Here is a 24255-nt window from a genome sequence, read left to right on the forward strand (position 1 = left end):
TGCAGAAGAATTATGGTATAGTGTGAAGTCATCTCTTCAAACAATAAGGCAGCTTAAAGCCCAGTTCACACTTCACGCGAAAGCAGAGCGAAATTTGTGACGTCAACAATACGTTTCAAGCAGGTCCACCATTGTGGACGACATGAATTTGGCTTCGCACTTGCTTTCGCGTGAAGTATGAACCGTGCTTTAGTGTATTTTTATCAGTCTGTCGGATGATTAAAGCAGTCATTCCATATCTGTCAACTTTGATAATTCTCCCTTACTTTTCCCCGCACCCCGCGTCTCCATCCTGTCTCTCAGTCCCCGCTCACCCACCTCCAACTCCCCCACACCCCTGGTCAATTTTGTTTACAATATGTAATATTGTTGACATAATACAAGTGTATGCATGAGGACAGGCAATGACCTTGTGCTTCTAATTTCGTTTTTAGTACTGACAGCACATGCAGCATGATGCATCTGATTCAATATTTAAATAGGTTGACCCTATGTCATAAGGCAACCTGACAATCAACACACTGGCTGGTATCAGACTTTTAATGGCTGTCCAATAATACATCATTTTGAGCCCGTGTTCAAACTTAAAATGGCGCCTGCTGGAAACAGAGCGATGATATATCAGCTTGAACATCATAGAGCATTAGATAAAATTCGATTTATTTTTTTTCATTTGCTGCTAGTCTTTGTGACAGAATCATTCCCAGCTTATTAATTTCCATGTTTGTCTTTTTTTGGCAATCTTTTCTATCTGCACAGACGCTAACCCTCTACTACCTGGATTGCCTAGTGTCTGAGCTGCGAGGGATTGGCTACAGTCACCTGACCTTTCCTGCTCTCGTCTTAGGAGAAGTCATCGCCAGAGATATCGTGGAGTCCAATGTAGCTGGCAACACATACAGGCTATTGTGAGTAGTGCTGCAGCGGAACCTCTGAACCAAAAAAAGTTTTGTCAAATATAGCACTACTGAACTGAACCAAACCGAAACAAACTCCATTGTTCAGTCCGTGCTATAGAGCAGCTGTGTGCCTAGGTTTATACTGGCACTTGACCGGCTCTTTAAAAGTGGTTTATTATGCATGCAGGTGTACATGTAAATCAGCAGCAACTTGTTTTTTTGACGTTCCAATTTGCTGATAACACTTTCTGAACCAAATCTGAACATACCCGAACCGACTGTATTTGAGGGCTCACTTGCAGCACATATTGTGAATGCTTACATATTGGTGGATGCTTGTAAAATACACCATGTGGAGTTTCTTCCATATCTAATGCAAAAATTGAGAGTTGGTTCCTAGGATGAAACAGAGGTGTTAGCTTGACATTTTGGTCTGCATGCTTTGACTTCAATTTGGAAAATGCAAATCCGCCACAAGTCCCCCAAATGCCCCCAAAGTCAATCACGTTATGAATATGAGGGCATTGTAAGAGTACATTTCTATGAGCATGAGTATGAGTACTTTCCTTGAGTATGTGCATTTTGAAATCGACATACATGTACATGTTCTCATGGGCTTTTTGCTGTCAAACTAAGGCATTTTTAGAAAACAGTAGAAAATGGGATCCTTTTTTGTGTGTACCTCATAAAGAAATTAAAATTCTAATGGGAGAATATTCCCATGAGTACGAGAACGAGTACAAGTACTTTGCCATGGGTATGAGACGACTACAGGTATTTTTTTTCTTTGAGTACAAGTACTTAAAAATGTATTTGACTACAAGTAGGATAACTACAACACTGATATATCCACAAATTATTCTCAATTTGTACTCTCCTCATCAAATGTACATGTGTACATGACTTGTTTTTTTCCTCATAATCGTCCCAGGTCTGCCGAGATTTGTCTAGAGTTGAACCTGACGTCAGCAGCCAAGTTTCACGAGTCCTGCTCCGGCCCATTGGGTGTCAGTGAAGAAGATATGGCCAAGTAAGTCAATGCTCACACCAGAGAGATGTAGTGTGAGTTTTACTTGACTGAATTTGAATGTTTAAGGCCCTGTTCAGTCAATAATTCATAACTTAACTTGGAAAGCGGCCTCTCTTGACAGGTGTCGGGAGGAAACAGCTCGCTTCAAGGAGAGACAGAATCAAGTGCGAGTGGAGGCCCAGCGAGCTCAGGAGTTGCAGCGTCTCATGTCGGCCGACGACAAACTCAAGAAGAAGCCCTCTAGGACCATCATTCCTGCTGATCAAAAAGTCAGTCTTTCGCTTTTATTGCGCACCCTCTTCCCTTTATATTGTAGATTCACATCATTTTCCCAACAAATGTTCCACAAACAAGCATCCCTTCAGTTTACATATTGGACCAGTTGGAGTTGCATTCAGCTCAAAAGCCATGCTGATATTGTCCTAGAGCAAGACACTTTACAACAATTGCTTTTCTGATGTGTTTTTCGTATTGAGTCTTACTTACGGTGTAAGTACTCAGTTCCATGCAATACTTGCATTATATCCACATTAGCCATCTTGAGGTAGAGGGCACAATTGTTTTGTTTTTTCAAAATGCAATCAAGTGGCTTCCCTGGTTAGTCTAGTTGTAAAGGCAGACTTATTAAACAGCCACTTGAGCCAGACATGCTAACACGCCTTCTTGTAGTTTTTACCAAATTTAATTTAAAGGTCAAAAAGTCATGTGCTATTGCAGTGGAATAGTGTTAAACAAGCATATTGGCTTCTGCGATTTAGAATTCAACTTAGCATCAACAGAGGTGTTTTTTGGACTACTTTATTCGACATAAGTTAGTCTTTCCAACTGTCTACAACACGGCCAACTCTTTGAGATAAACTAAATGTGAAACAGTTCCACCACTACTCTACTCCAGGAGCATATTCTGTTGTGGCTACTCTGGTGTGCCACAATTAAGAAATGAAAATAGCAAAAGAATTTCGCAAGTGGCACAAGTCCAGCTTTGGTCAACTCGAGGAAGCTGGCATGAACACACACTGTTTGCCACACATACCTTTTGTCATTTTTCCTTCACATATTGTTACTATAATTGAGTACATTTGTGTCCATTGCAGACTGATATTGTGGAGTCGGTGCTGGGTCACAGTATACCACTGAGTGGTATGACCTTCAGACAGGCCTGGACCCAACAAGCAGAGATCCTCATCAAACAGGTAAAAACTAGACATTCAAAGGAAACTTTTGCGACCGTCTGTTTGTCTCTAAGGCTGATAACTCACAAAAGAAATTTGTGACCAAACCCAACAAAGAGTTACAAGTCGCCAGAGCCGCTTTTAAGTACTAGGCCTCAGTGCATAACAGAAATCAGTAGAAACAATCAAGTAAAGTCTGTCACGAGCCAATATAGCCCATCAGGCCGGTGTTTATCTCAGGTTTAAGTTCAGTAGCATGAAACGACTGAGAATATTTCTACTCCCCCTGGATGGGATGCCAGTCATTGCAGAATACTCCAAAACTAATGCCAGTACCCATTTATACTCTGGGTGGAGAGAGGCAAGTGGGGGTGAAGGGGCTTGCCCAAGGTCACAACATATGGGCAGCAGCTGGATTCGAACGTCTGACCCTCTGATCACGAGTTACAAACCCAAACCACTAGGCCACACAACCCCCCTGAAACAGTATCAGACAAATTTTAACTCACATAAGATCTGCCTATTGATGCCAGCAGAGTAGTCTTTGCATATAAAATGCTTAAATAGTGAAAAAAAAAATGTAAGGCCTTTGTTGTTGGATCAGGTCACATTGTTTCAACTAAATAGTTTTGTTCCACTAGTGGAGCTAATTTCACAAAGAATGTAATGTATAGACTAGAATATCTGCTTCCCTCTAGAATACACGTACACATGAAACAAAGCATAATGTCATTATGTCTATTTAGATTCCAATATTTTACTGACTTTTCTTTTTTTCAGGGTTATTACCAAGCGGCAAGACAGCTGTTAAGCGAAGCCCATCTCTCCACGAAGGCCTTTGATGACAAACACACTGAAGCCCAGATACTCCAGAACCTGGCCAAGCTAGCCTTCCAAGAAGCCAACTACGGGCAGGCCATCAACTTACTTCTGGAAGCTCAGAAGTTTGACGGGGATGAGTCCTACTGGTTGGATACCATACTGCTACTCGTGGATGCCACGTTGGGCGATCTTGAAGACAGAGATCGTAACAACAAAGCCAGAGCCATCATCAAAAAAGCACTGGCATCCTACACTAGCTTCGCTACGCAGAGACCAAACAAGAAAAACTTGATTACCTACATCGGGTCCACACTGGACGCTAAGTAAGAAATTCATCTTAATTCATTTTTTTTTAAGAAAGATTCTAAAGTGTAGTTGCTTCATTTGTATGATTAACTGCAGCTGGTTTATACTCCATACAGTTGACTTTACAAAGCATTCGCAGTGAAATTCATCAAGTTGAAATGTAGACAATATTTGCAAAGCCACAGTCCAAAAATATGCCTGGAATTCACAAATTTGGGATGCGCTCACTTTTAAACAAGTATGAACCTGCCTTTGTGCTTACTTCACTGCCCAAAAACCAAGATTGTAAGTGATGCTGTGGGTAAAAATGCCAGGCAGTGTATACTTTGTTCAGTAGTGGAAGAAATTTCTGCAATTGTTTTCACTCTGAGAATGTGTAAATGGGCTTGGAAATTTCAAATTTAACCCAGCTGTAGTGGAACAATATTTCAAAAAATGTAAATGTCGGACTCTGGGTTTCGGTTATATATGACTTGAAGCTTTGCATGGTGGATTAGATAAAGTAGAAAGATTGCAGGTAACACCATGTGGAAAGTAAACTCTGCTTGGAAGAAGTGTGGTTCTGAAAAGAACCGGTTGGTCGAGTGTAGAACTCGATGTTTCGGACAGTGTGCTCTGTCCGTCCTCAGGAGGGTGAGTGTTGGGCTATGGATGATGCTGGGTTTCATGTTGTGTTAGACTGCATCAGCCTTATTAATCTTGTTCCTTAACACATTGATTAAAGGTTGCTGTGGAAAGGACCTTACATAAAAAACGCGCCTGACAAGTTGTTGTACCGGTGTCATATGAAATTCTGACTTCTATGAAAATCTGACTCCTTTTCCCTATTATTGGTTAATCCCTCGCATGTGACAAGTATATACATGTATAGGCCTATAAATAGGCTATTATCATACTTATGCATGTGCAATACTACCAATGAGTTCATATTTCATGGACTCGGATATTCAAGCTATACCGGCCCAATTTATCACAGTTTTTGCTAGTCTCGGGTCAAGACGTTGTTGTTGAATATTGGATACGCAGTCACTTATCACAAGAGGGCATTATCAAAAACCTTCGAGCCTGTAGCGTACAAGATGCTACCAGACTTTAGTGCAATTTTGTGGCAGCTCTTTGTCGCAAGTACATGTAGTATGCATGTGACTGAAAATGGACCGTATTTTCCTGCAAAAGAAGCTCATGCACACTAGTTTCCCCAATTTGTAGGGGGACTTTACAAGATTCCCAAGATGTTGTTTTGATAATGGTTCGTGGGTGATAGCTGTTGGTTTTGATAACGCCCTCTTCCGGCAGGTGATCGCGTATCTATACAGACATCAATGTCTTGACCCAAAAGTAAGTTGTTGTATGTCTCTCACCATCATTGATCACATGTATTATCTTTTCTGCAGGTTTGCTTCAGTTCAGATCAGTCAAGTTCTTGAGGAGAGTAAAGACACCATGAAACCCAAGGCACATAACGAGCTGAAGCTCGCATGCAAGGTGAGTCACTCACACATTAAGTCAACATTTTATCAAAATGTTTTATCAAATAGCTGGAAACTGGTGGTAAGCTTTCCTTTTCCAATCTGAATATACTTTTAATGTTTCTAGGCTAATCACAGATTCTTGCAGTGTTCAAGGGCGTTTTGTTGCCTGCAAATTCTATATCCATGAGCAAATCTGCACTGTAAGTCAAGGCATAAATGTCAGTGCTCCAGACTTAACTCAGCACCAAAAGTTGCCAGAACTTTAGATTTTGTGCTGTGGTACATTTTCTGTTGTTTGTGATTCTTCCTTCCTTTCTTACAAGTGCTGCCTTCATCTGGTTGAAGATAAACGCCCCGCCAGAAACACCGGGGCAAACCCATTCTCTTAGCAATAGTGTTACTGGGTTCTTTTATGTGCATTACACACAGGACCTACGGCTTTACGTCCCATCCAAAGGACAAAGCAATAATGGTTAAGTGTCTTGCTTAAGGACATAAGTGTCGAGTCCGGGACTCGAACCCACACTCTGCTGATCAGAAACATCCGCAGAGCTTGAGTCCGCTCGGCCATGACACTCCACTTCATAGGCCATTGATGATTAACTACTTGACAGTAAATCATTGAGCAAACTTTATGCACCATCTTTTTTCATCAAGAAAATTTCTCGATTTGAACATAAAAAGAAAGTAAGCAAAAAAGAAGAGCGTGTGAAGAGCCAACGACATAACAGCAATAACAGTTGCCAGGAAAAGAACGAAACATTATCTATTTTCTTACAATGTGTACGATTGAATTTTTTTTTACCAAAAGCAGACGTCTCATAGTTTTAATACATTTCAGAGGAATGGGAATTTGCACACAATAAGTTCCAGTGTAAAATTCACTTCAAGGTCCCTTTAATCTGTCTACAGAGATTGCAGTTTAGTGCCAAGGATTTCATCGAAGCCAACTACAAGCGAGAGGCTGCACAGGTCATGCAGCAACATGCTAGCGTACTCAGGTACTTCTGTGGAATTTTTGTCTAACCTATTACATATTCATTAGCGAAAGGCTCTCATCAGTCAATTTTCCATTTCAAGAAAAGCAAAAAACATTAACTGCAGGACATCCTTGTATGACACATGTACTTGTACTCCTAGCCATACTTATGACTGTGTAGTTCATGCATGTCAGTTTATTCCCAACTATGCATATATGTTAGTAGAGCTTGGCTAGTTCCCTCTTTACTTCGAGCACAGATCTCAATACATGTAGTCTTTATAGGGGTAAGTTTTATGAAGCTCCCCAACACGGCACAAACAGTGAGCGAAGCAATGGCAGTAGACTGCTGGGGTGTTGCTAGGACTGTGCATCGGAACAGGGTACCCGAGTACCAGACAGCTGATGTCGGGAACCAGATCGTGGGGTCGGGTACCCATAACCAACTTTACAAATTACTTAGTAACTTCTCAGACGATGAAAAAGAAAGGACTTGAATGTCGTTTGTGGGGAATTTTCAAAATGAAAATCAGGCCGCATGGGAAAACAAAATGTATTTCTTGTTTATGACACTCGTGAAAGTTGCAGTTAACACCGTAAAGCTATAAAGCTCATTGTATACATAGTATCTAGCTGTATTGATGCACCAATGTAGTATTATCATGTGAACCTTTAATGAACACTCTGAACAGCAACTTCCGAGATTTAAATTTTTGGGGTTGGGTTTGTATAACACGTACCCGGGTACCTGCCTTTTTTTTTTCAATCTGGTACCCCGTTCCCTTACTACCCGTAAATGCACACCCCTAGATGTTGCTTGTTATTAAATTTGACGAGCAACAGATGGTTTACATAGCCGAAGTCCATGCTCATGAAGTCTTCCGTATACTGACCATGATACATATTGCTTCATGGACAAGTGGTGCACTTTATACTACCACCAAGTTTCCATGACTTCTCATTGTAACGTTTTCCTCCTCAGGTTGTTTGCATGCGACAGTGACGACAAAGAGCTACAGCACAGCTATCTCCTGCAAGCCCAGTCCATCATGCAGCAAGCAGTGCAGATGATGGACAGCCTAGTGCAGGACGTGTGCACGCTGTCTGCAGTGCAAGAGGTATGGCACCAAACAGATCCTCAAAGTACTTCCTAAAGAATTATTCCATGTCACCTTCAACAGAGTTCCCAACCACTCTGGAAATCGGGGGAAGACCTTTTGAAATTAGTTTCCATTTTTTCAGGCAGAGAAAACTCTTTGGGGGAAAAAAATCAGGGAAAACTCAGGGAACTTGACAGAAAATTGAAATAATAAAAAATTGAAAATTGAAATAATAAAAAGTGTTATATGCATAGCAAACAACTGGAAGTCTTTGAGCACATGCATATATACCCAAGCGCTACAGAGTTGAGGACAAATAGCCTATTTAATGGAAGGGTTGTTTGGGAAAGTGCAAGTAATTTTTCAACTTATTTCAGATTGAAATAGAAGTACCTTTGTGTTGAAATTTGTTCCAATATAAAGGATATCTTTTAAAACTAAGTAGAATCTATGGGTCAGGTCTTACAAAAACAGGTTTTGACCGCTTTAACTCCTGGTACAGTAAAACTAGCCTTCCTTGGTGACCCAAAGAGCATTCAAGTTTATACAAAATAAATTTGGTGCTTATATAGCGCTTTAGACCAAACGTTTCAAAGTGCTTCACAGTTATTACCCCTGTTCATCAGGCCATGAGACCATTGTTCAGCAGCAGCTCAAGATCAGTGCAATCTGGTCTCTACCTTCACTGGTACCCATTTTATACTCCAGGCTGGAGCGAGGTAATTGTAGTAAAGTGTCCATATGGAGAACTTTGCCACCCATATGTGCAGAAAATCAAAGCCCTGCATGCTCTGCGGTCACACACAACGGTGTATTGACCCGGCGACCTGCACAGCCCCACTGCGTTGACCGGACTATACATAAACAGCAGGTCGATCCTCGGAACAAAAACGATGTCTGATTTGACAAGAAAAGTGCCCCTTGTCCTTCTCATCCAATCTAAACGGTTGTTACATGAATGGAAAGCTTATTGTGTTATCTTTCAGAAACCGTGCGAGGTAATTGTATGCGACCGGGTTCACACGTGTGCTGTTCGAAGAAGTAAACCTGCAACCTAAAAAATCGGGGAAATGTGCCGTGACCTCCATAGGAAACGCGAAATTTTCACTGAGTTGCCCGTTTTTCAATGAAAAAGTGCACATAAAAATTATTCGCCTTTCTTCATAAAGAAATCATATTCATGTGAAAGAGGAAAATCTGCATTTTGTGATGCGATGCGAGGAAGTAAGTTTAACCAACACGCGTATTAACGAAAGTTTGCTCAGAGTGCCTAGACATGAGCCAGTCTTCCCACGTAAACAGAGCTCCACTAGTGGCGAGTGAGCAAATGCTCCCTAGTTCTCCATATGTGCCCATGAACACATGCACCATGTTCCCTTTCAGGGTTTGAATCCACCTACCACGGCACATGAGTCAAACACAGTAACCAATAGACCACGGTGCCCAAGCTTTGCCTCAGGAAAACAGAGTGCTCCATCGACAGACTTGAGGGGGGGGGGAGTTACTACACCACTCGACGCAGTCAATATTTGTATATGTCCTCCTTGTCTTTCCAGATGAGAAGCATCAGCCTGCCTCTGCAGCGTGAGTCCTGTGCCCTCAAGATCTCCTATGCTGAACTCCTGATTGACATGTTTGTTATCTACGCAGAGGAGCAGAGACATCACCAACTAGCCGAGGCTCAAAAAGGAGAAGTGGAAAAGGTAATAAACGTTTTATATTGAAATTAAACTAATGACACTCATAACCCTCAATATGAATAAAAGTAATAATCAGGTGGAATTTTGACCGTTAGTCCCTGTATCGGTAAAAACAATTTTGTCTGTTTCTCCTTGAACCATCTCACTGTATGATTTCATGGATTCATGAAGGAGTAAAAAAAACATGCGATAATTCAAGTGCTAATGGGTTAAATTATTCCTATCCATGAAGACGATGATCAGTGAAATAATGAAAGCACACAAAATAAAAGGAAGAGGCTTTTAAAGAGTAGAGATTTGTAGAGAGTTTCCACTTCTGACACAGTGGTGGCAAATAATATTAAGACCAGAGAGTTCGTAAAATTACTAAACAACGACAAAAACACTGAGAAAGGAAAGACAAAACGTAGAAAACTCACTGTAGTAATTAACTCTATAAACCTAAAGAGCCCACATGTGAAAGACATGAGATTGGTCTAGAGATATTCCTGGAAAAAATGAATTGTTTAAGAAGTTTTGATGTAGAGAGGTACACGAAGTTGCTTCGAAAGACAAGGTGCTGCTACAGAGAAAGACCTTTTCCCCCATGTGTGACATGATGTGAGCTCAGAAACACATCTGAAGTAAATGCAGTAAAAAAATATGCAGGAATAGTTGAGGGAAGAATGCAAAATTAAACAAGCAGTAACTCGAGGTTGAACCCCGAGGTACCCCCTTCAAAGCCTTGTAAAATCTCGAGGTAGACCTCGAGTTACCGTCTGTTTAATTTTGCATTCTGCCCTATTAAAGCTATAGTCCATCATTTGTAATTTGTGCATTTTGTTCATTTGAAGCAACAAAAGTGTTCAAAATCTAATGAAGGATACTGAACAACTAACCTGATGAAGTTTCAGCTCAGCTTCAGCTGTATATTCCGAGAAAAACAGCATTATAGGATCTCAATTTCAAATCAAAAGTTGCTGAATCATGTTTTGAATTGGGCCTGAATTCAGCATCCGAGACGTGTTCTCACTGAGCCGATTGGAGCTATACGCGATGTCGCACACTGATCCGACGAATTATAGCAACCGTGGGCGCGTGTTGATTACTTCAAAATGACAGCTTGCCAGAAAGAATTTCACAGGGAGTTTAGTCCCCTTACTATCTTTCAACAAAGTATGTTTCTCAACAATAATTACACCAGTTACTTTTCGGATGGCTGCAAATGATGGACTATAGCTTTAATGGCACTGTGTGACTGCTTCAGAGAATTCCAAGTGGCACACCGTGTACATGCACTGATTCAATTATTCTCCTTTCTTTGTTTTCAGCTGGTAGAAGACTTCATATCGGCCACACCAGTCCTGACTGATACTGACAAACTGTGGCAGCAAATGGCCAGGTGGGTGTATATTGTATCAGGTATTTATATAGCTCATGATTTGGTTCTCTTGTGAAGGCAAACTGTTGTTAATGCAAAACCAAAATAACCCAGTTTTTTGTTGGAATGTTACATTAATGTGAACATTTGTTAGGAGAAAAAAAATTCAAATTTGTTAAAAAGCATTGACAGTACATCTGCAGCATCTGTGGTAAAGTATTTCAAATTGTTCAATGTATGTATTCTGTTTAAGGTTGAAATGTTCAAATGAGGATTCAAGTTCTTTGTTATGATTGCCAGTATTGTAGCATAATGTGAGATTCCTTCTTGCTTGTCCTAGAGGGCCAGCAGGCAATCCTCTTTGTACCTGTCTCACTGACCGATATGACGGACTGTCACTTGTGAATTAAACTTGCTTATATATGTCTCACCTTGGCCCAAAAATTTGACTCAGATGACTGACATTGGTCTGGGACCTGCTTTTAACCAGTTTGACACGCACTGGCTGTCTTTATGCACAGGCATGGCTGACAGGTTAAAACGTCAAGATTGCCTCCAATCGCCTCTGGGTGACGTCTAAACACGCTAATCCCTCGTGTCTTTTGTACACACACACAAAGTCCGTGACGTCAGTGGAGGCGGGCCGTGTGTTGATTTTGAATTGGCTGCTGTGCACGACCTATTGTTCTGCAATTTACGCTCTGTTGGAAATATCAAACAAATACTGTTGAAATGACTCTTGCGAATCAATATTTGTGGCATTCGGCTGTACATCAGAAGATGGCTGCTATATTTTGCCTCATTCCAAAATTGAAATTTTCAGCAAAAATAATCCTGGGGCGAACTCGTTAACAGGGAAGAATGCCAAATTACCAAAGAGTAACTTGAGGTTAAACTTAAGGTACCTCATACAACCTCATAAAACCTTGAGGTAAACCTCGATTTATTGTCTGTTTAATTTTGCATTCCCACTTTATTAGGCTTGCCTAGTCTTGTCTGAGTTTAAATTATCTAAAATTTGTAACTCTCTTTTTTTCTTTCTCTGCAGCACGTTTGCCACCGGTGCCCTGTCCCTCCTTCAGAGTGCACACTCTTTGGCTGGTTCCATCAGTCAACTCAAAGCAAAGGTCAGATGAATTTCTGGAAATTAGACAGAGTGTGCCACAAAAAGTGCAACATACAGAAAACAAATGATTAAAACTGTTTGTTTTTCTTCAGTAAAATTATATATCACATTAAAGCCTGACTATTTCTCAATCCACTCCTTTATACCCCAGTCCATTTGGGTCCCTAGATTCAGAAATACAATCAATTAAGTGAAAGGGTGTAAATTTTACTTGGGCCACTCTCAACTTTTTTTTTCCAATTTTTTAGAAGTTTTTGCCCAAAATTTTTGGCCATAAAAAAAAAATTGTGTGTGTGTTTTTTTTTTGGGGGGAGGACTATTTTGACGTTGGTGGCACCACACTGATATTATACTATGCAAAAATAGGCCACATTCATATCACCAAGGGCAAATCGTGGGACTAAACAACAAAAAAATTTGACAACCTCTTGGGTGGCGGAGGGCTCGAGCCACTGAATGGCTCTTCAATGCTTAACCCAGATTCAGCATATCCGGTGAGAGAGGGGCGCATCAACATCATAAATTAATATATTTCAATGTGAATATTGAATTAACATCAGCCCGGTGCGAATCCATCTTGTTAGTTTCATTGCACCCGCTGCTATATCTGATTCGAAGCAGCCAGCCGACCCTTGCAAGCTCGGTTGTCGAGTGGTAAGACGTCTGCACGAGTCAGCAGGAGGTCGTGGGTTCAAGTCCCACCCGAGTGATTTTTTTTCTCACAATCATTCGGGGGCAGTATACAGGGCAAAACCTAATATTGAAAAGATTCACAAGGGACAAAAAAAAAGTTGACCCCAGATAAACAATCTGGGAGTATGAGGTTCTCTTCAAAAAAATAAAATTACATCAAAATATTTCTACTATGTGAATCTCTGGTTTAACAATTGAATCTGTTTTTATCATCTGCTTTTATTTTGACTGTTGCAGAGTTTGTATAACATGGGTCGTTGTCTGCGCATGTTAGCTAACAGCTGTAGTGCTGCACCACCAAGCCAATGGGATCTACAATACATGGTGAATATTGACATATCCGCAACCAAAATATCAAATAATCATAAAGATATGTCAATGTTGCTGTAGTGTATTTGTGTGTCAAGGGTCTTTTGCGTAGTTTATTTTGTCAAGTGTCAGACATGGAACATCTTCATCCCTTAAAAATTTGTTAAAGAGCCATTTTCCCTTGAAATTACAGTTAACTTAATTTTCACGGATTTTTCAACATATTAAGCCAGATTAGGAGTCCCGTGAAAACACCCTTAAGAAAGTCCTTTGTTTACTCATGGAGATAGACCCAGTGTACCGTTATGTTTAACCAATGATAATCCTCAGTGGTCAGGGTCATTAAAAAAACGTGAAAATACCCTTACAGGATTAGTCCTATATAAGCCCCATGTAAATGTCCGTGAAACATCTCTTAAAGATTCTTTTCACGGAGAAATGGACTTTTAATGAATTTTTAAGGGATGAAGATGTTCATAGTACATTGGGCTGGATAGCTGATTGGTATATACATGTAGAGCATTGGTTGAGCATTTCTTGCCTTCTGAGGGGGTACTTGTGCACGGAACCCACACAGCCTGCAAAACAAAAGTAGCTCTTGAGGCTTCCATTTTACTTTGTTTGGTTGTGTTAAGATTATTTTTGTTCATGTTTCAGAATCTCACAGCTGGATCGGGAGTTGGCCAAGGAGGCGGCCAGCCAATCAAGAACATCGATGATACGGAGGATGGTGAAGCAGTGCCTGATGGGAAGGATCCGGAGGTGTCTGCCTCTCAACAGATCAAGTACTCAGCAGTAGCAGCTGATATCAAGGTACGGCAAGCACATGTGCTTTCCAACAAAGACCATAGTTGTTGTCAGTGGCCGTAGTGGTTGTCGGAGTAGCAGCAACATTTCTTGTGAATTTGTGAAGTAATATTTTCTCATTAGCTGCTAATATTGCCAACTTTGATTACCCAAACTGTTGTTTTTTCCCTTTTTTATTTCTTTATTTTTAAATTTTTTGATTTGCCAGGCTAATCAGACGGTCTCTGAGCTGTATTTGGCCCAGGCTACGGAGGTTCTTGCGCAGAGTGTGCAGCTCGCTCTCCAGAAAGGAGACAGGGTAAGGGTCAAAGGTTGAATCCAACCGGTGCATTGGTAGTCCATAATCTGAACAGTAGCTGTCTCAGTCGCTAGTATACAGTAATCATTGTCTGCCATGATGTAGCCCATGGTACTTTGTTCAACTGAGGGGTGTAACCACTGATCTCTATATAAAGACTGGATAACGGATAAAGAGCCGCACAATGAATAAATTTGACGCCATATTGGTGGGACCGGTGAGACCGGCTGGTGATCTACAAAGGACAAGTTGCCGTCTTTATAGCATCATGGTTACTTTTGTAACGTCGCGGTTCACTTGATTTATATTTTGACCACCACCACTGATTACGGTTTACAATTTCTCTAACGTCGTGATTTACTCTGTTTTTTTAATGCCGCAGTTCCTTTTTCGGCGTTTTGGAAAAAATAATCACTGCGGAAATGTGTCCTTTTTAGAACATCATAATACATGTACGTGACCAAACTGCGCGTCAACTCTTGATACAGCGGGTGTGCTATATATGCGTAGAACGTTTGTAATATACGCGGCCATCTTCGTGAGACCGGAGGCGAATTGGTCCATATACAAAGTCTACTGTGTGACTGGTGTATGGATATCCGCTATCCAGTCTTTATATAGAGATCAGTGGGTGTAACGAAGTGAAGCCAATTTGGTGCCATTTCATTGCTTCTTGAGGCTGTAACCCATGGACTGCCTAAAAAACAGTGCATGACGCTTTGTGGTCTCTTCTTGTGAGCATCAAGCACTGTCCGTGTTTGAATGTCCCTTACCATGGTTTCCCTTAACTTTTCCTTTCCATTCGTTGAGGGGGTACTTGTGCAAGGAGTCCAATTGTACTGTATCACAACAGACAACATACTGTGGTATTAATTTTTTTGATAACTAGTTGAGTCTTTGAAAAGTAATAATAGGATGCATTGGTAAGTAAAAAAACACCCATTTGTATGTATTGAATGGTGGTCTTGTTGCTTCCAACGTCTAAAATAGTCCCTGCCTATTACCACTCCCTGTACTGCCCATCGGTACCTATGTACTGCCCTAAAATGCCCAAGCTTTGAATGGATATCATTAGGGAATAAACGCAATGTAGTACAGTAAAGTAGAGGTGCAAACAGTTTATTAGAGCTGCAAAGTTTTCAGTTCTTTGAGGTTCCTGTCATCCTTGTGTCATGAAGCATTTTATAGGATATTCCTGTTGGAAAAGTATTTTGTATGTGGTCATTTATGATTTTTCACAATTCTTTCTTGCAGAGTTTGGTAGCGGCCGCATGTTTTGAGCTTGTGGAGAGCTGTGGTCAGTATGATAGTGCAATGACCTCTCAATACTTAGCTCTCTATCAGGTGAGATAGGGAAAATTCAGATATGTGCATTTTAGAAACTTAGCACCTGAATGGATGAGCGTACACATATATTTAGCCAGCCAAAACCATCATTATTTAATCCATTGTTGTCCCTGTGTACATGTACATATGCTTTGCTATTCAGAAGCGTTATTGGTTATCCCAGTGTGCGTTTCAGTCACGTGATCGTGTCTGCATTCGCTAGCTTGGCCCTGCCGATGTGCCAAGCCCAAGTGGAATGATAGTGTCATCAAAATACTGTCGACAAAATTGGCGGCATCCTGTATGCCAATCCCACAAGTGTCACTTTTGAAAACAGCTCTTAAAATCCTAAACATTTCTTCATCCTGTGACTTTTGACATTTCAGCTGCAGTGCATGTCCACTTTGAGGGAAAACTAAAAGACTGAATCATAATAGCAATATGAATAAGTTATTGAGGCCAATTTAATTGCTTTGCAACATTCTGGTTCTTGTTCCCAGAGTTGTGTAAGTTCCAAGTGTCTTGAAGACCTGCTGCTGCGGGCCCAGCGTGATCCATCCACCTCCAAGCAAGCAGCCCTACTGCAGCAACGACAGCGACTAGAGAGTGACGCGGCAACCACCAACATGGCCTATAGCACCTTGGCTAAAGTGGTCAACGAAAGCTTGCAAGAAACTTCTGAGGTAGGACGATATATTTGGACTCTGTTTAGGAACTGTAGGCAGTTGGTGAAAACAATTAATTAATTTAGCTCCATAGGTAATATGCAGTTTGAGAAAACAGTGAAAAGGTTTTTTTCTTCAAGATTTGATACTAACTAACTACACGTATATTCTGCTGCAACTTCTAACTGACTGGATTGATTGTGACCTGAAATATACAAGTAAAAACAAATGTAAGTGGCCTGATATTTCGGCCTTAGCACGGCCTTCTTCATCAGAGGCAAATGGCAGAGGAACAAGAAACAAACATGCAGGGGACATACAGGCATGCAGGATTGGAATGAGAAATACAAAGGAGGGATTGAGGGGGGGGGGGGGGAGACCAGTCTGCATGAATATCAGGAATAAGGGAACAAAGGAGTGTGGTGGGAAGGATCAGAGGGGATTGAAAGCAGGGATGATGTGGGGGAGGGGGGTGGGAGAGGGGGACCAAGGGAGAATATTAATAAATGTGGTATTAGTGTGAATGGGGGAGGAGGGGCTTATTACAGAATAGGGAGGGGGAACAGATGGAAGAGGAAAAGGGTAAAATGGAAAGGGAAGGGCAACAAAGAAGGTGATAAACCCCAAGAGGGTTCGCCAGGATGATCTTAAACACATGGAGGGAAAAAAATTTAATCGTTGCCTTGTTGCATGTTGAGAACGTGTGGTTCAACATTTTGAAGAGCTTCATCAACACTTTCTCCCTTTTATAATAAATTTGATCACACGGAGGTATTATTCAAACAACTGCTGGACTAGTTCCTGTCTCCTACATAATAAGAGAAGACAATGCGTTAATGGAGGGAACGGATTTCAACTGACCACGACGTGAATTTCCAAAGATGTGTCGGACCATCTTCTGTCATTTTCTTCAAAATGACAGCATATAACATATGGCAAACTTCACAGAGTATTGAAGGATCATTACAATGTTTCAACCAAGTGAGGTTCACCCTCTTCCTCCAACGTACAGCTACACAGGCAAAAGAATTAGATGCCTATTTTGGAGAATTTGGTAGTTTTCTTTTTTCTTTTTGTAGCAGAAAGTGATCATGAGGCCTTTAAAGTTCATTGTATCAAATGCTTAATCCAGAAAAGTTTGTAATTGATAATTGGTTTGTAAATCCAATTAATTTTGTGAAGTGAATGATGTTTGCCGTCTTGTTTGCACGATAGGCATGGAAACGTATTGCAGTCAGCCCACAGCACATGGACCTCATGAAAGAGCTGCCTCCAAACTTCAACCTAGTCATCCTGCAACATTCTGAAGACAAGTTAGTAAAAAAAAGTTCTTTCCACTTTTCTTTAAATGTTACTTTGTTTTCAACTCATTTCTGGAATTCCTTGTATCTCACCAACGCATTTTTTGTTATCTCCCTGATGCAAAATTCCTGCAAAAACACCCTATAATGTTTTTTATTCATTCTGTCAATTTTCTGCACCAGGTCTACACTTTACGGCTCCATTCTGGACAGACCCAAACCAGCGGGAGGCAAGGAGGGGGGTAAACCCTCCAAAGGGAGTCAGAGTTCAACATCCAGGGCAAAGGTCACTCGGGCACTGGTGGATCCCCAGATCCTGGAGTCACTGCACAGGAGGTCTGTAACCAGTCATGTTTTGTAAATCATAAAATTTAGCAGGCCGGATGTTTCAATGATAGAGAATCTTTCTCAAATGCAATATTTTTAGATCTTTTTCTTTATAACCAGACAAATCTGTTTTTATATATTTTTATCACGTCACCCCAAAAAACCTCAAATTCTCTCGTTTTAAAAGGTTCTACTATTACCTCATAGTGATGTTTCTGACATAAGGGGGAAAGCCTGCATTAAAATTAATGAAAAATATATAATTTTCTCAAAATCAGGGAATATACCAAAAACAAAAACAAACAACCAAAAAATTGAAAAATTAAAAGCAAACCTAGCAAACATACAAAAAAACAAGCAAGGCTTACATGTAAACACTCATATTATGAAACCAATTGAGTAATTATTTGCAAAATGCAAAACAAACAAAAACACATAACAGTGAAAAATACAAAATGCTACTGAGCTAAAATAGAAACTAAACATCAATTCTAAGTTAAGCTGTATTGAGCAGAAATTTTCAATTACTATCACAAAATTTCATCACAAGTGAACAATACAGATCATCTTGGTTAAAAGACAGTTAACAAATATTGATAAGCAAGTAAATGTATATACATGTTCATTAAACACTTAAGAAAAACGGTCAAGGGAAAAATCTGATTTCAGAAAAATACACACTAAAGAAAGAAAGTTTTACAGTGTTGCTTTCACTGATACCTGCAGTGGAAGCTGGTGGATCTCAATCGGTTCCCTTTTTGTCTCTCAATGCAGATTCCGTCAACATAAACAGGACGTTATGGCCACTTTGCTGAAGGCAGAGTACCAGCGATCACAGCAGGCCCAGCGACAGAAGATGCTGGAGAACATCTCAGATGACATGAAGGAGAGCATCAAGGTAATTGTCAGGACGGGTGTGAGTAAACCGGGATGCGGACCCAGTACGAACCCAGTACGAACCCAGTACCCGTGTTTTGTAGATCAAGTGCATTCAGCATCCAACTTTGAGGTGTGTTTTGTTATTAACAGTGATTCATAAATACCTAAGACTGTTTACCCATTCCCATTGGTCGAGAGTCTGTCACGTGACCAGTCTTAAACAGTTGATAAAACACCAGCTGCTAATCTTAAACACTTTTCCAGTGCCACATGAAATTTGGACTCCTATGAAATCTAATAGAAAACTAAGAGAATGGTTCTGAAAAGAACCAGAGGTATAAATTTGACGTTCTGGTCAGGATGCTCTGACCGTCTTCAGGAGAGAGTCAGAGCACGGAGACTTCAGGAGACGGTCAGAGCATACTGACCAGAATGTCGAGTTTATACCTCTGGTTCTTTTCAGAACCATTCTCTTAGTTTGAGAAATTATTCCCACATGGTGTTTCCGTACACCTTTCATTATTTAGTATCTCCACCATGCAAAGCCTCAAATCTTACTTTCCTATGAAATCTGGTCCCTTTTACCCTTTGTTGAATGTTCACAGTCCTCACGTAGGCATGCGCAATACTACCAGTGAGTCAGTATTTCACAGTCCTTATGAATAGGAATAAATATGTGCTTGGCCAGTATTAAACAACATGTTTAAGACCGGTTTGGAGTCTTGAACGATATCAGCATCCAGACTCCAAACTGGTCTTGTTTAAAACCAGCCAAGCACACATTTATTCCCTTAATGTAGAAGAGGTCTACTCATGGGAATCCCTGTTTAACAACAGCACCCACCTCAAAGATGGCTGCAGTGCAAATGATGCATTGGCAAGCTCATGAATAGTCTACTATCTCTGTATTTATTGGGAGTCAAGTCCAAACCTAGTTATTTGAATCGTGCTATTTTTTTTTTTAAATTACAGGATTGGTCCGGGGATATTGAGAAAGCTGAGGAGAAACTTCAGGAGCAGTTTCTTGAATTGTTACGAGAGTTGGAGGAATATCTGAAACCCGTCCTGTCTTACTTGGACCCAGCTATCAGGTAGATGATATTGAAGGGACTTGGATTTTATGTTGGTTTCCCTATTGAACAAAATAGTGTAAAAAGGTTGTCGATTCCCCCTGTTGTCTTATTTAAATTAAGTTTTGATTAATTTAAGTTAAAACAGTTAAAACATACTGTTTTTTTGTTTAGTACACCCTGTGGAGCAAACGCTACCCTTGGCTTGGCATTAACTGCTATTTGCACCCCTTATGGGTAGAGTTGATCATTTGCAGCTATCCAAAAAGTAACTGACGAGATTATTGTTGAAAAGCTTACTGCGTTTAAAGATGGGGATGGCAATAAACTCCCTGTGAAATTATTCTTCCTGGCATAGTTCTAGTCTAGTTCTATTACACCACTTGAAGCAGTCAATATTTGTATATCACGCGGTATGCCACTTTTTGTTTCCGCTGAGTAAATTGGCCGTCACGCATACAAACAAGGCATGTGCCACATTTAAGGTTGGATGACAAATACATATGATATGAAATTGATCAAAATGGAAATGTATTATAAAATTGCACAAAGAAATTGACCGGAGCAGGGTTTGAACCTGCGACTTCTGGAATAGCGTACCAATGCTCTACCAGCTGAACTATCCAGGCCAATGTTGGCAGTTCCCCATCAAAATAAAAAGAATTGCAATTGGCAGAGTAAAATAACAATGGATTAAATTGATTTTCCCCAGAGCTTTGGAGACACCAGGACCCGCTCCAACATCTCGTTCAGATCCATCGACCTCCACTTCCCCAGAGGAATGCGTCATCCTTCTGGCTGATAAGTGGCTCCTAGAGATGCCTCTAGAAGCCTTGGCAATCTTCTCTTCTCCAGCTATCACCTCCCTATCTCGTGACTTCTCCCTGCAGATGCTGTACCATCGCATCCACAAGGAACCAGAAGGTAACCCAGAGGTTTTCATATCTAGTTTTGTTCTTAACTGACATAATTTTGAACTTCAGTGCTATCCAAGATTTTTTTTTAAAGAACAGAAAGTTAACAAGCTTGCTCGGATGAGATCGAACCCATGAGTATGACCTCCTGCTTACTAGTGCAGATCAGTGTTGTAGTCAAGTGCATCGCAAAGCCATCATGAGTCCTCGTAAGTCCATCACAAGTCCTTCAGTCTCGAGTCAAGTGGCAAGCTCTTCAAACGAACTGTGGCAAAGGCAATCCATTGTCATTATTCATCCCCTGTTAGTTGTGGCTAGACTTGTGAAAGGACTTGTGATTTACTTGTGACCAGATTTATGACAGACTCGACTGCAACACTGTAGCAGATGTCTTAAGGACCGGACCACCAAGGTCACTTTGAACAGGGATGCCAGGGAACAGGGATGGCTATTGGATCTCTGACGTTTTCATGTTTTGGAGAAAAAAAATCATTCCGGCATTCCGTCTCTTTGAGGGCCCAAACAACAAATCCTTGTGTTGCATGCATGGAAAAGAAAGTGACTTGTAGTGAACTTGTTTGGACTTGTGATGGACTTGTGGGGACTTGTGGGGACATGTGATGGACTTGTGGGGACATGTGATGGACTTGTGGGGACATGTGATGGACTTGTGGGGACTTGTGATGGACTTGTGGGGACTTGTGATGGACTTGTGATGGACTTGTGGGGACATGTGATGGACTTGTGGGGACATGTGATGGACGTGTGGGGACATGTGATGGACTTGTGATGGACTTGTGGGGACTTGTGATGGACTTGTGATGGACTTGTGGGGACTTGTGATGGACTTGTGGGGACTTGTGATGGACTTGTGGGGACATGTGATGGACTTGTGGGGACATGTGATGGACTTGTGATGGACTTGTGGGGACTTGGATGGACTTGTGGGGACTTGTGATGGACTTGTGGGGACATGTGATGGACTTGTGCGGACTTGTGATGGACTTGTGGGGACTTGGATGGACTTGTGGGGGCTTGTGATGGACTTGTGGGGACGTTGCGATGGACTTGTGGAAACATGTGATGGACTTGTGGAAACATGTGATGGACTTGTGGGGATATGTGATGGACTTGTGGGGATATGTGATGGACTTGTGGGGACTTGTGATGGACTTGTGGGGACATGTGATGGACTTGTGGGGACATAATAATAATAAAAATGTGATGCTTATATAGCGCGTTATACCAAAGGTTTAAAAATGCTGCACAATTATTACCCCTGTTCATCAGGCCAGGAGACCATTTTTCTGCAGCAGCTCGAGATCAGTGCAACCTGGTCTCTGCCTTCACAGGTACCCATTGTAGAGAAACAATTGTAGTAAAGTGTCTTGCCCAAGAACACAAGCACCATTTTCCCCGTTAAGGTCCGAACTCACGTACCATGGCACATGAGTTGAACACCATAAGCACTGGACCACAGCGCTCCACAGTCATCAGTGTCGGAGACAATATAATAATCAGTTTTGGCCTTCTTTTTGACAGAGGAAGCAAGTAGTGACGACAAGAAGAAGAAAGAAGCAGCTAAGATCAAGGCAGCTAAAGACAAGGCTAAAGGAGTCAAGATGGTAGGTTGACAGAAAAACACTCATTGCTTAGCAAATTCATGTGCTAAGCGAAACGCGGTTGGGAACCAGTCACGTGCAATATTGGTTGCATTGCATTTTGACTGGTAACCTGCATTTAATGAGCAGATACTTTCTGTGCTTAACAAATTTTTGTGATAATTAGAAGTTCCATGAAATTGGCCATTTGTTATCTCCATGTGGCATTTGCAAAAGCCAGGCTTTGCCTCCAGCATTGGCTGCACCTCTTGCTTCAGAATTGTGCAATGCAGGCTCATCAGTTCAAACCAAATTGAAATAAAAAAAAAAGTGTACTCAATGTTTCCCAGCGGAGAAAAAAATCCACAATCTAGTTCAGGTAAGACTTGAACCTATGACTTCCTCCTTACAAGTGTAGAAGCATTACCACCCAACCACCGAATTGAAATGTTACCCTACCCTTATTTGCTTAACAAAATTGACTATTGATAACATAATGAATGATATACCCGGTACATGTATATTGTTTCTGCAGGTGCCAATTGATCGCCCAGTCCCACCTGGTTGCCTGCCCATTGACACCCACAGCTTCAAATGTATCCTTTAAATTCACAATCTATGTGAAATTTAATTGACTGGATCATAATACAGTGCATTGGTGATCTAGCCACTGAGTTTTCTATAGCCCTGCGGGTAGCAAAACTAGCAATGATGCAGATCTGGCAAATGGTGATCAGAGATCACTCAGAGAAAATTCAAGTTTATATTTCAAATCATCAAATCAACCACTGAGGGAAACGGAGTAGTAGGCCTACTGATTTAATCAGTTTGAGGTTGAAAAAAAATGAGTGGAGTGGGATTCGAGCCAGCAACCTCCGCAACACATCACCACATCACTACTCTACCAACTGAGCTATCCAGCTCTACTTTGGCAGTCTTTAAATTTGTCTTTTTCAATTTTGATAAAGATACGTAAGACAGAAATAATAAACCCTAATGTGCCATTTTGGCAGGGATAATGCTAAAGTACAATGCCAGCATCACCAGAAAGCCTGCAAAACTGGGAAGTTAATCCTCCCTTTAAAGGGGACAAATTTGGAGACTACCAGTTTGGTACTCTGAGGTTTCAGATACAAATTCAGCACCTGCTAATTTCTTTGTCAATCTTAACTTTAATCTCAACTTGATGTCATTCAAATGTATGTCTCCAGACACAATGTATAATAGTGTGGGAAGCATGACAATTTGAAAGATGCCAAATGTCGGAAATATAAAAAATTAGCATTTTTGTGTATTATCAGCATAGTTTTAGATTGATTATTTTCCTTCAAGTGTGTCATTGAACAGATGTCATTGATCCACATTATGACTGCCCAGGAGAAGGTAAAGATTTGCAAAACATTTTCAATTTTTGCAATTGCTTCATTTTTGTTTCAATATTTAGCCACTTGCTGGAATCAGTTCTTTATAAATATTTTTGAACTTTACTGAAAAATAGTATTTGTAATACCATTACTTTGCATGTGACTGTGCAGAATAATTTTAAATTTGATGAACCTCAAATAAACTTCAGTTCAAGAATGCTTTCATCAGGCAATTTCCTGTTTCTGAGACCACGTACTTGAAAGGGGCATAATTTTGCCTGGGAAGCCCATATCTCAAAAAGTTAACTGTCATTGAAAAGGAGAAGATTTTAATAACACATAATACGCCCTTTTTCGGCCGGTTGCCCAGAAGTGTCTGATTTGGACAGAACGCGTCTCACATATATCATTTCTTGTTCTTTTGATGACATCCAGAAGCTGGCTATCCTGTGTATGAGCTCCAAGAAGCCTTGAAGCTTTACAACAACCAGTTCTCAGCACGTTGGGAAGGCATTACCGGCAGTGAACATGTTCCAAGGTAAAATGAACAGACAACCAACAAAAATACCATCTCGGTTTAATTCCTGATTATTGTGTACTCTTAAGGAAATGAAAGAACTTCAATTTCTGGCGTTGTGTTGGCATTTTTTTTGGTTTATCTTAGTAAGACATAAGAAAGATATTTGTTGCAAAGAAGGAAAAAAACAAGACTCGCAAGATTTGGAAGACTCAAGT

General features: G+C 40.8%; 1 protein-coding gene across 1 annotated transcript in view; it reads left to right on the forward strand.

Moving 5' to 3' along the window:
* The window catches only part of LOC119740104 (cilia- and flagella-associated protein 46-like), a gene marked incomplete at its 5' end in the record, with an annotated part of 52298 nt that overhangs the window by 21680 nt on the left and 6363 nt on the right, over nucleotides 1-24255 (forward strand). Inside the window, 25 exons of the mRNA XM_038215305.1 lie at nucleotides 760-908; nucleotides 1831-1929; nucleotides 2051-2198; nucleotides 3024-3122; nucleotides 3882-4246; nucleotides 5624-5714; nucleotides 6614-6702; nucleotides 7663-7798; nucleotides 9337-9483; nucleotides 10791-10861; nucleotides 11889-11967; nucleotides 12897-12983; nucleotides 13626-13781; nucleotides 13984-14073; nucleotides 15328-15417; nucleotides 15900-16082; nucleotides 17280-17377; nucleotides 17549-17701; nucleotides 18467-18590; nucleotides 19544-19662; nucleotides 20354-20565; nucleotides 22098-22180; nucleotides 22692-22752; nucleotides 23504-23539; nucleotides 23956-24058. Coding sequence (XP_038071233.1) covers nucleotides 760-908; nucleotides 1831-1929; nucleotides 2051-2198; nucleotides 3024-3122; nucleotides 3882-4246; nucleotides 5624-5714; nucleotides 6614-6702; nucleotides 7663-7798; nucleotides 9337-9483; nucleotides 10791-10861; nucleotides 11889-11967; nucleotides 12897-12983; nucleotides 13626-13781; nucleotides 13984-14073; nucleotides 15328-15417; nucleotides 15900-16082; nucleotides 17280-17377; nucleotides 17549-17701; nucleotides 18467-18590; nucleotides 19544-19662; nucleotides 20354-20565; nucleotides 22098-22180; nucleotides 22692-22752; nucleotides 23504-23539; nucleotides 23956-24058 — 3068 coding nt within the window. The remainder of the gene's footprint in view (nucleotides 1-759; nucleotides 909-1830; nucleotides 1930-2050; nucleotides 2199-3023; nucleotides 3123-3881; nucleotides 4247-5623; nucleotides 5715-6613; nucleotides 6703-7662; nucleotides 7799-9336; nucleotides 9484-10790; nucleotides 10862-11888; nucleotides 11968-12896; nucleotides 12984-13625; nucleotides 13782-13983; nucleotides 14074-15327; nucleotides 15418-15899; nucleotides 16083-17279; nucleotides 17378-17548; nucleotides 17702-18466; nucleotides 18591-19543; nucleotides 19663-20353; nucleotides 20566-22097; nucleotides 22181-22691; nucleotides 22753-23503; nucleotides 23540-23955; nucleotides 24059-24255) is intronic.

The sequence above is a fragment of the Patiria miniata genome, unplaced genomic scaffold (genome assembly GCF_015706575.1).
Source record: "Patiria miniata isolate m_02_andy unplaced genomic scaffold, ASM1570657v1 HiC_scaffold_4, whole genome shotgun sequence".
NCBI lineage: Eukaryota > Metazoa > Echinodermata > Asteroidea > Valvatida > Asterinidae > Patiria > Patiria miniata.